Raw genomic sequence first — 11,645 nt, 5'->3', positions numbered from 1 at the left:
ATCAAGATCCATAATGAGACCTTGGACATCGTGGACCACTTTCCATACCTTGGGAGCCTTCTGTCAGCAAGGGCGGACATCAATGACGAAATCCAACACCGCCCTCAGGGTGCCAGTGCAGCCTTCGGCCGCCTGAGGGAAGAGAGCGTTTGAAGACCAGGACCTCAAACTCGGCACCAAGTTCATGGTCTACAGAGCAGCAGTGATACCCGCCCTGCTGTATGCCTCAGAGATATGGACCATGTATAGCAGGCACCTCAAACTATTGGAGAGGTAGCAGCAACGCTGCCTCCACAAGATCCTGCAAATCCATTGGCAGGATAGGCGCACCAACGTCAGTGTTCTCGCTCAGGCCAACATCACCAGCGTTGAGGCATTGACCACGCTCGATCAGCTCCGATGGACAAGCCACTTTATCCGCTTGCCTGATACAAGACTCCCGAAACAAGCGCTCTACTCCAAGCTCCGTCACGGCAAGTGATTTCCAGGAGGGGAGAGGAAACGCTTCAAGGACACCCTCAAAGCCTCCTTGAAAACATGTAAAATCCTCATTGACTCTTGGGAATCCCTGGCCCAAGGCCGCTCAAACTGGAGGAGAAGCAGTCGAGAAGGCGCCGAACACTTTGAGTTTCTTCGTCGGGAGCATGGGGAGGCCGAGTACAAACAGCGGCAGGAGCGTATGACAAACCAAGCACTCCACCCACTCGTCCCTTCAACCACTACCTGCCCCATCTGTGGCAGAGTCTGTAGATCCTGCATAGGTCTCATTAGTCACCTTCGAACCCACAATATTGGAGTGGAAGCAAGTCATCCTCGCCTCCGGGGGACTGCCTAAGAAGAAGAAGTACTGAGGGAGCGCCGCACTGTCGGAGGGGCAGTACTGAGGGAGCGCCGCACTGTCGGAGGGGCAGTACTGACGGAGCGCCGCACTGTCAGAGGGGCAGTACTGAGGGAGCGCCGCACTGTCGGAGGGGCAGTACTGAGGGAGCGCCGCACTGTCGGAGGGGCAGTGCTGAGGGAGCGCTGCACTGTCGGAGGGGCGGTACAGAGGGAGCGCCGCACTGTCGGAGAGGCGGTACTGAGGGAGCGCCGCACTGTCGGAGGGGCGGTACTGAAGGAGCGCCACACTGTCGGAGGGGCGGTACTGAGGGAGCGCCGCACTGTCGGAGGGGCGGTACTGAGGGAGCGCCGCACTGTCGGAGGGGCGGTACTGAGGGAGCGCCGCACTGTCGGAGGGGCGGTACTGAGGGAGCGCCGCACTGTCGGAGGGGCAGTACTGAGGGCGCGCCGCACTATCGGAGGGCCAGTACTGAGGGAGCGCCGCACTGTTGGAGGGGCAGTACTGAGGGAGCGCCGTACTGTCGGAGGGGCGGTACTGAGGGAGCGCCGCACTGTCGGAGGGGCAGTACTGAGGAAACACCGCACTGTCGGAGGGGCGGTACTGAGGGAGCGCCGCACTGTCGGAGGGGCCGTCTTTTGGATGAGACATTAAACCGAGGCCCCGTCTGCCCTCTCAGGTGGATGTAAAAGATCCCACGGCCACTATTGGAAGAAGAGCAGGGGGAGTTCTCCCCGGTGTCCTGGGCCCAATATTTATCCTTCAACCAACATCACTAAAACAGATTATCTGCTCATTATCTCATTGCTGTTTGTGCGCAAATTGGCTGCCGGGTTTCCTACATTACGCCAGTGACTGTACTGCACTTTAGGAAGTACTTCATTGGCTGTAAAGCACTTTGGGACGTCCTGAGGTCGGGAAAGGCGCTACAGGAATTCTCTTTCTTAAGCAAGAGGAGTTATCGATTCCAGGAAGACGTCATCGAGCGGGCGAGCGGGTGTAGATGTTCTTACTAATTAGCCAGAGCGAGAACCTGTCGAATACCTTATTATGTTTCCTTTATGTCTACAAGGTGGCTCTTTTGGTGGGCTGGGGGGGATGTAAGCTTCGGTTAGAAGTGGCAAAGCTTGAGGACGCTGTCGACCTCTCTGCTGGGGCTGAAGAACGGGACCACCGGGCACCGGAAGGTGGTCTTGAAGGTGCACAGCAGGACCATGCAGCAGGCATCGTAGAAGGAGACCTGCCCCCCGTCGAAGTCCAGGTAGACGCCCACTCGGGTCAGCTCGGCGTCCACCTCCAGGGGCCGCCGCCGGTCGTTGTTCATCCAGTAGTCCAGCAGCCGGCAGATGCTCCAGTAGCCGTTGGCGGGAGCCAGCTTGACGTAGCCCCTGCGGGCGCTGTGGACGCAGGTCACGCCCAGGTGCCAGGCCAGCGAGTCGCCCACGTCCACCTCCCAGTAGCGGCGGCCCGACGCGAAGTGGGCGCTGGCCAGCATGGCCCGGAAGCGGTTGAACCTCTGGGGGCCGTCGGCGGCGTCGGGGCCGCGCGACCGGCAGGATTCCACCGCTGTGTAGTCGCGGTTAAAGCGCAGGTTGGGGTGAGCGGTGGCCGGGTTGAAATATAGGTTCTCCGGCCCTGGAGAATAGCAAGGAGCAGAGTTAGAAGTGGGGGGGTGGGGGGGGGCGAGGCACAAGAATAACATTCCCCTCTCTCTCTCTCTCTCCCCCCCCCCACCTCCACAATCCCAGATCACAATCCATAAATATAAGATGGTCACTGACATGAATCAGTCATTCATGAAAGAAAGACTTATGAAATAATACTGAGCGGCCTACGGGTGGCGCTGTCCAGGGAGAGTATAAATACTCAGGCACGGGCCCAGCTTGCTCAGGGACATTCTTTAACAGGAACTAGTGAAGGACACAACTCGACCTCCATGTTGTAAAACAGTTGATTAAAGCTTTGTTTAACGCTGAGACCAAGTGCCCAGTAGTTTGCTTACGTCAGTCCCTAATAAATCCAATAGGGAATTCCGGAGGAACTCCCAAAAAAAGGTGGTGGAAGCGGATTCCATCAATAATTTTTACAGGGAGTGGGACGGGTCCTTTACAGGGAGTGGGACGGGTCCTTGAGGGCGAGGAGCTCGCAGGGTTTAAGGACAAAAGGCGGGGGGTGTTGGGACCAAGCACGACTGCTCTTTCGATGAGCAGGCACAGTCACGACGGGCCGAGTGGCCTCCTTCTGTGCTGTAAGTTTCTGCGATCCTTTCCCCAGAGAGTGGTGAGAATGGGGAACTCGCTACCGCGGGGAGTGGTTGAGGCGAATAATATGGGGAAGCTGGATAAACACAGGAGGGAGAAAGGAATAGAAGGATACGCCGATGGAGTGAGATGAAGAGGGGTGGGAGGAGGCTGGTGTGGGGCATAAACACCGGCACGGAGCAGTTGGGCTGAATGGCTTGTTTCTGGGCTGTAAATTCGATGGAAAGCACCCCCCCAACCAGTGCTTGTTCTCTTTCCCATGATCTCGTGCCCCCTCTCTCTCAAAGGAGCTGAAGTCCAGCACCACACGCCCTGGTATCTCACCCAATTCCTCGTGGACTCTGAGAGGGAGGCTAGCAGTTCGGTCAGATCAGCTAACTCAGTACGGACCAGGGATTTGAACCTTCTGATGGAGCAGTACTGCCCCCCATCGGGGCAGCGGGGGAACGCACCAAAAGAAGTGCTGGAGAGTAAGCGGTTCCATTCACCTCCTCCGACAGACCCCGTCACATCCCCCTCTGACAGACCCTCACATCTCCCTCCGACAGACCCTCACATCTCCCTCCGACAGACCCTCACATATCCCTCCGACAGACCCTCACATCTCCCTCCGACAGACCCTCACATCCCCCTCCGACAGACCCTCACATCTCCCTCCGACAGACCCTCACATCTCCCTCCGACAGACCCTCACATCTCCCTCCGACAGACCCTCACATCTCCCTCCGACAGACCCTCACATCCCCCTCCGACAGACCCTCACATCTCCCTCCGACAGACCCTCACATCTCCCTCCGACAGACCCTCACATCCCCCTCCGACAGACCCTCACATCTCCCTCCGACAGACCCTCACATCCCCCTCCGACAGACCCTCACATCTCCCTCCGACAGACCCTCACATCTCCCTCCGACAGACCCTCACATCCCCCTCCGACAGACCCTCACATCTCCCTCCGACAGACCCTCACATCTCCCTCCGACAGACCCTCACATCTCCCTCCGACAGACCCTCACATCTCCCTCCGACAGACCCTCACATCTCCCTCCGACAGACCCTCACATCTCCCTCCGACAGACCCTCACATCTCCCTCCGACAGACCCTCACATCTCCCTCCGACAGACCCTCACATCCCCCTCTGACAGACCCTCACATCCCCCTCCGACAGACCCTCACATCTCCCTCCGACAGACCCTCACATCTCCCTCCGACAGACCCTCACATCTCCCTCCGACAGACCCTCACATCTCCCTCCGACAGAACCTCACATCTCCCTCCGACAGACCCTCACATCTCCCTCCGACAGACCCTCACATCTCCCTCCGTCAGACCCTCACATCCCCCTCCGACAGACCCTCACATCTCCCTCCGACAGACCCTCACATCTCCCTCCGACAGACCCTCACATCTCCCTCCGACAGACCCTCACATCTCCCTCCGACAGACCCTCACATCTCCATCCGACAGGCCCTCACATCTCCCTCCGACAGACCCTCACATCCCCCTCCGACAGACCCTCACATCTCCCTCCGACAGACCCTCACATCTCCCTCCGACAGACCCTCACATCTCCCTCCGACAGACCCTCACATCTCCCTCCGACAGTCCCTCACATCTCCCTCCGACAGACCCTCATATCTCCCTCCGACAGACCCTCACATCTCCCTCCGACAGACCCTCACATCCCCCTCCGACAGACCCTCACACCTCCCTCCGACAGACCCTCACATCTCCCTCCGACAGACCCTCACATCTCCCTCCGACAGACCCTCACATCTCCGTCCGACAGACCCTCACATCTCCCTCCGACAGACCCTCACATCCCCCTCCAACAGACCCTCTCATCTCCCTCCAACAGACCCTCACATCCTCCTCCGACAGACCCTCACATCTCCCTCCGACAGACCCTCACATCTCCCTCCGACAGACCCTCACATCCCCCTCCGACAGACCCTCACATCTCCCTCCGACAGACCCTCACATCCCCCTCCGACAGAACCTCACATCTCCCTCCGACACACCCTCACATCCCCCTCCGACAGACCCTCACATCCCCCTCCGACAGACCCTCACATCTCCCTCCGACAGATCCTCACACCCTCCGACAGACCCTCACATCCCCCTCCGACAGACCCTCACATCCCCCTCCGACAGACCCTCACATCCCCCTCCGACAGACCCTCACATCCCCCTCCGACAGACCCTCACATCTCCCTCCGACAGACCCTCACATCTCCCTCTGACAGACCCTCACATCCCCCTCCGACAGACCCTCACATTCCCCTCCGACAGACCCTCACATCTCCCTCCGACAGACCCTCACATCCCCCTCCGACAGACCCTCACATCTCCCTCCGACAGACCCTCACATCTCCCTCCGACAGACCCTCACACCTCCCTCCGACAGACCCGCACATCCCCCTCCGACAGACCCTCACATCTCCCTCCGACAGACCCTCACATCTCCCTCCGACAGACCCTCACATCCCCCTCTGACAGACCCTCACATCTCCCTCCGACAGACCCTCACATTCCCCTCCGACAGACCCTCACATCCCCCTCCGACAGACCCTCACATCTCCCTCCGACAGATCCTCACACCCTCCGACAGACCCTCACATCCCCCTCCGACAGACCCTCACATCCCCCTCCGACAGACCCTCACATCCCCCTCCGACAGACCCTCACACCCTCCGACAGACCCTCACATCTCCCTCCGACAGACCCTCACATCTCCCTCCGACAGACCCTCACATCCCCCTCCGACAGACCCTCACATCTCCCTCCGACAGACCCTCACATCTCCCTCCGACAGACCCTCACATCTCCCTCCGACAGATCCTCACACCCTCCGACAGACCCTCACATCTCCCTCCGACAGACCCTCACATCCCCCTCCGACAGACCCTCACATCTCCCTCCGACAGACCCTCACATCTCCCTCCGACAGACCCTCACATCTCCCTGTGACAGACCCTCACATCCCCCTCCGACAGACCCTCACATCTCCCTCCGACAGACCCTCACATCTCCCTCCGACAGACCCTCACATTTCCCTCCGACAGACCCTCACATCTCCCTCCGACAGACCCTCACATCTCCCTCCGACAGACCATCACATCTCCCTCCGACAGACCCTCACATCCCCCTCCGACAGACCCTCACATCCCCCTCCGGCAGACCCTCACATCTCCCTCCGGCAGACCCTCACATCTCCCTCCGACAGACCCTCACATCTCCCTCCGACAGACCCTTACATCTCCCTCCGACAGATCCTCACATCTCCCTCCGACAGACCCTCACATCCCCCTCCGACAGACCCTCACATCCCCCTCCGACAGACCCTCACATCTCCCTCCGACAGACCCTCACATCTCCCTCCGACAGACCCTCACATCCCACTCCGACAGACCCTCACATCTCCCTCCGACAGACCCTCACATCTCCCTCCGACAGACCCTCACACCTCCCTCCGACAGATCCTCACACCCTCTGACAGACCCTCACATCCTCCTCCGACAGACCCTCACATCCTCCTCCGACAGACCCTCACATCCTCCTCCGACAGACCTTCACATCCCCCTCCGACAGACCCTCACATCCCCCTCCGACAGACCCTCACATCCTCCTCCGACAGACCCTCACATCTCCCTCCGACAGACCTTCACATCCCCCTCCGACAGACCCTCACATCTCCCTCCGACAGACCCTCACATCCCCCTCCGACAGACCCTCACATCTCCCTCCGACAGACCCTCACATCTCCCTCCGACAGACCCTCACATCTCCCTCCGACAGATCCTCACACCCTCCGACAGACCCTCACATCTCCCTCCGACAGAACCTCACACCTCCCTCCGACAGACCCTCACATCTCCCTCCGACAGACCCTCACATCTCCCTCCGACAGACCCTCACATCTCCCTCCGACAGACCCTCACATCTCCCTCCGACAGACCCTCACATCTCCCTCCGACAGACCCTCACATCCCCCTCCGACAGACCCTCACATCTCCCTCCGACAGACCCTCACATCTCCCTCCGACAGAGCCTCACATCTCCGTGACAGACCCTCACATCCCCCTCCGACAGACCCTCACATCTCCCTCCGACAGACCCTCACATCTCCCTCCGACAGACCCTCACATCTCCCTCCGACAGACCCTCACATCTCCCTCCGACAGACCCTCACATCTCCCTCCGACAGACCCTCACATCTCCCTCCGACAGACCCTCACATCCCCCTCCGACAGACCCTCACATCCCCCTCCGACAGACCCTCACATCTCCCTCCGACAGACCCTCACATCTCCCTCCGACAGACCCTCACATCTCCCTCCGACAGACCCTCACATCTCCCTCCGACAGACCCTCACATCTCCCTCCGACAGACCCTCACATCTCCCTCCGACAGACCCTCACATCTCCCTCCGACAGACCCTCAAATCTCCCTCCGACAGACCCTCACATCTCCCTCCGACAGACCCTCACATCTCCCTCCGACAGACCCTCACATCTCACTCCGACAGACCCTCACATCTCCCTCCGACAGACCCTCACATCTCCCTCCGACAGACCCTCACATCTCCCTCCGACAGACCCTCACATCCCCCTCCGACAGACCCTCACATCTCCTTCCGACAGACCCTCACATCCCCCCCGACAGACCCTCACATCTCCCTCCGACAGACCTTCACATCTCCCTCCGACAGACCCTCACATCTCCCTCCGACAGACCCTCACATCTCCCTCCGACAGACCCTCACATCTCCCTCCGACAGACCCTCACATCTCCCTGACAGACCCTCACATCTCCCTCCGACAGACCCTCATATCTCCCTCCGACAGGCCCTCACATTCCCCTCCTGCGACAGACCCTCACATCTCCCTCCGACAGACCCTCACATCTCCCTCCGACAGACCCTCACATCTCCCTCCGACAGACCCTCACATCCCCCTCCGACAGACCCTCACATTCTCCTCTGACAGACCCTCACATCCCCCTCCGACAGACCCTCACATCTCCCTCCGACAGACCCTCACATCCCCCTCCGACAGACCCTCACATCTCCCTCCGACAGACCCTCACATTCCCCTCCTCCGACAGACCCTCACATCCTCCTCCGACAGACCCTCACATCTCCCTGCGACAGACCCTCACATCTACCTCCGACAGACCCTCACATCTCCCTCCGACAGACCCTCACAATCTACTCCGACAGACCTTCCACATCCCCCTCCGACAGACCCTCACATCCTCCTCCGACAGACCTTCACATCCCCCTCCGACAGACCCTCACATCCTCCTCCGACAGACCCTCACATCTCCCTCCGACAGACCTTCACATCCCCCTCCGACAGACCCTCACATCTCCCTCCGACAGACCCTCACAACTCCCTCCGACAGACCCTCACATCCCCCTCCGACAGACCCTCACATCCTCCTCCGACAGACCCTCACATCTCCCTCCGACAGACCCTCACATCTCCCTCCGACAGACCCTCACATCCCCCTCCGACAGACCCTCACACCCTTCGACAGACCCTCACATCTCCCTCCGACAGACCCTCACATCTCCCTCCGACAGACCCTCACATCTCCCTCCGACAGACCCTCACATCCCCTCCGACAGACCCTCACATCTCCCTCCGACAGACCCTCACATCCCCCTCCGACAGACCCTCACACCCTCCGACAGACCCTCACATCCGCCTCCGATAGACCCTCACATCTCCCTCCGACAGACCCTCACATCCCCCTCCGACAGACCCTCACATCCCCCTCCGACAGACCCACAGACAGACCCTCACATCTCCCTCCGACAGACCCTCACATCCCCCTCCGACAGACCCTCACATCTCCCTCCGACAGACCCTCACATCTCCCTCCGACAGACCCTCACATCTCCCTCCGACAGACCCTCACATCTCCCTCCGACAGACCCTCACATCTCCCTGACAGACCCTCACATCTCCCTCCGACAGACCCTCATATCTCCCTCCGACAGACCCTCACATCTCCCTCCGACAGACCCTCATATCTCCCTCCGACAGACCCTCACATCTCCCTCCGACAGACCCTCACATCTCCCTCCGACAGACCCTCACATCTCCTTCCGACAGACCCTCACATCCCCCTCCGACAGACCCTCACATCTCCCTCCGACAGACCCTCACATCCCCCTCCGACAGACCCTCACATCCCCCTCCGACAGACCCTCACATCTCCCTCCGACAGACCATCACATCCCCCTCCGACAGACCCTCACATCCCCCTCCGACAGACCCTCACACCCTCCGACAGACCCTCACATCTCCCTCCGACAGACCCTCACATCCTCCTCCGACTGACCCTCACATCTCCCTCCGACAGACCCTCACATCTCATTCCGACAGACCCTCACATCTCCCTCCGACAGACTCTCACATCCCCCTCCGACAGACCCTCGCATCTCCCTCCGACAGGCCCTCGCATCTCCCTCCGACAGACCCTCGCATCTCCCTCCGACAGACACTGGCATCTCCCTCCGACAGACTCTCACATCCCCCTCCGACAGACCCTCACATCTCCCTCCGACAGACCCTCACATCTCATTCCGACAGACCCTCACATCTCCCACCGACAGACTCTCACATCCCCCTCCGACAGACCCTCACATCTCCCTCCGACAGGCCCTCGCATCTCCCTCCGACAGACCCTCACATCTCCCTCCGACTGACCCTCACATCTCCCTCCGACAGACCCTCACATCTCATTCCGACAGACCCTCACATCTCCCTCCGACAGACTCTCACATCCCCCTCCGACAGACCCTCACATCTCCCTCCGACAGGCCCTCGCATCTCCCTCCGACAGACCCTCACATCTCCCTCCGACAGACCCTCACATCTCCCTCCGACAGACCCTCACATCTCCCTCCGACAGACCCTCACATCCTCCTCCGACAGACCCTCACATCCCCCTCCGACAGACCCTCACATCCTCCTCCGACAGACCCTCACATCTCCCTCCGACAGACCCTCACATCTCCCTCCGACAGACCCTCACATCTCCCTCCGACAGACCCTCACATCCTCCTCCGACAGACCCTCACATCTCCCTCCGACAGACCCTCACATCTCCCTCCGACAGACCCTCACATCCTTCTCCGACAGACCCTCACATCCCCCTCCGACAGACCCTCACACCCTCCGACAGACCCTCACATCTCCCTCCGACAGACCCTCACATCCTCCTCCGACAGACCCTCACATCTCCGTCCGACAGACTCTCACATCTCCTTCCGACAGACCCTCACATCCCCCTCCGACAGACCCTCACATCTCCCTCCGACAGACCCTCACATCCCCCTCCGACAGACCCTCACACCCTCCGACAGACCCTCGCATCTCCCTCCGACAGACCCTCGCATCTCCCTCCGACAGGCCCTCGCATCTCCCTCCGACAGACCCTCGCATCTCCCTCCGACAGACACTGGCATCTCCCTCCGACAGACACTGGCATCTCCCTCCGACAGATCCTCGCATCTCCCTCCGACAGATCCTCACATCTCCCTCCGACAGACCCTCACGTCTCCCTCCGACAGACCATCACATCTCCCTCCGACAGACCCTCACATCCCCCTCCGACAGACCCTCACATCTCCCTCCGACAGACCCTCACATCTCCCTCCGACAGACCCTCACATCTCCCTCCGACAGACCCTCACATCTCCCTCCGACAGACCCTCACATCCCCCTCCGAGAGACCCTCACATCCCCCTCCGACAGACCATCACATCTCCCTCCGACAGACCCTCACATCTCCCTCCGACAGACCCTCACATCTCCCTCCGACAGACCCTCACATCTCCCTCCGACAGACCCTCACATCTCCCTCCGACAGACCCTCACATCTCCCTCCGACAGACCCTCAAATCTCCCTCCGACAGACCCTCACATCTCCCTCCGACAGACCCTCACATCTCCCTCCGACAGACCCTCACATCTCCCTCCGACAGACCCTCACATCTCACTCCGACAGACCCTCACATCTACCTCCGACAGACCCTCACATCTCCCTCCGACAGACCCTCACATCTCCCTCCGACAGACCATCACACCCTCCGACAGACCCTCACATCTCCCTCCGACAGACCCTCACATCTCCCTCCGACAGACCCTCACATCACCCTCCGACAGACCCTCACATCTCCCTCCGACAGACCCTCACATCCCCCCCGACAGACCCTCACATCTCCCTCCGACAGACCTTCACATCTCCCTCCGACAGACCCTCACATCTCCCTCCGACAGACCCTCACATCTCCCTCCGACAGACCCTCACATCTCCCTCCGACAGACCCTCACATCTCCCTCCGACAGACCCTCACATCTCCCTGACAGACCCTCACATCTCCCTCTGACAGACCCTCATATCTCCCTCCGACAGGCCCTCACATTCCCCTCCTGCGACAGACCCTCACATCTCCCTCCGACAGACCCTCACATCTCCCTCCGACAGACCCTCACATCTCCCTCCGACAGACCCTCACATCTCCCTCCG

The 11,645-nt window shown here is 60.2% G+C and overlaps 1 protein-coding gene across 1 annotated transcript in view; it reads right to left on the bottom strand.

Moving 5' to 3' along the window:
• Window positions 1–1,395: 1,395 nt before the first annotated feature.
• The window catches only part of LOC147086528 (zinc-binding protein A33-like), a 39,514-nt gene continuing 29,264 nt past the window's right edge, over window positions 1,396–11,645 (bottom strand). Inside the window, exon 7 of the mRNA XM_085978637.1 lies at window positions 1,396–2,473. Coding sequence (XP_085834763.1) covers window positions 1,950–2,473 — 524 coding nt within the window. The 3' untranslated portion in view covers window positions 1,396–1,949. The remainder of the gene's footprint in view (window positions 2,474–11,645) is intronic.

This window comes from Somniosus microcephalus, unplaced genomic scaffold (assembly GCF_052327205.1).
Source record: "Somniosus microcephalus isolate GS21.2 unplaced genomic scaffold, FLI_Smic_1.0 unresolved_chr7, whole genome shotgun sequence".
Lineage (NCBI taxonomy): Eukaryota > Metazoa > Chordata > Chondrichthyes > Squaliformes > Somniosidae > Somniosus > Somniosus microcephalus.
This window is presented reverse-complemented; position numbering and strand designations above follow the sequence as displayed.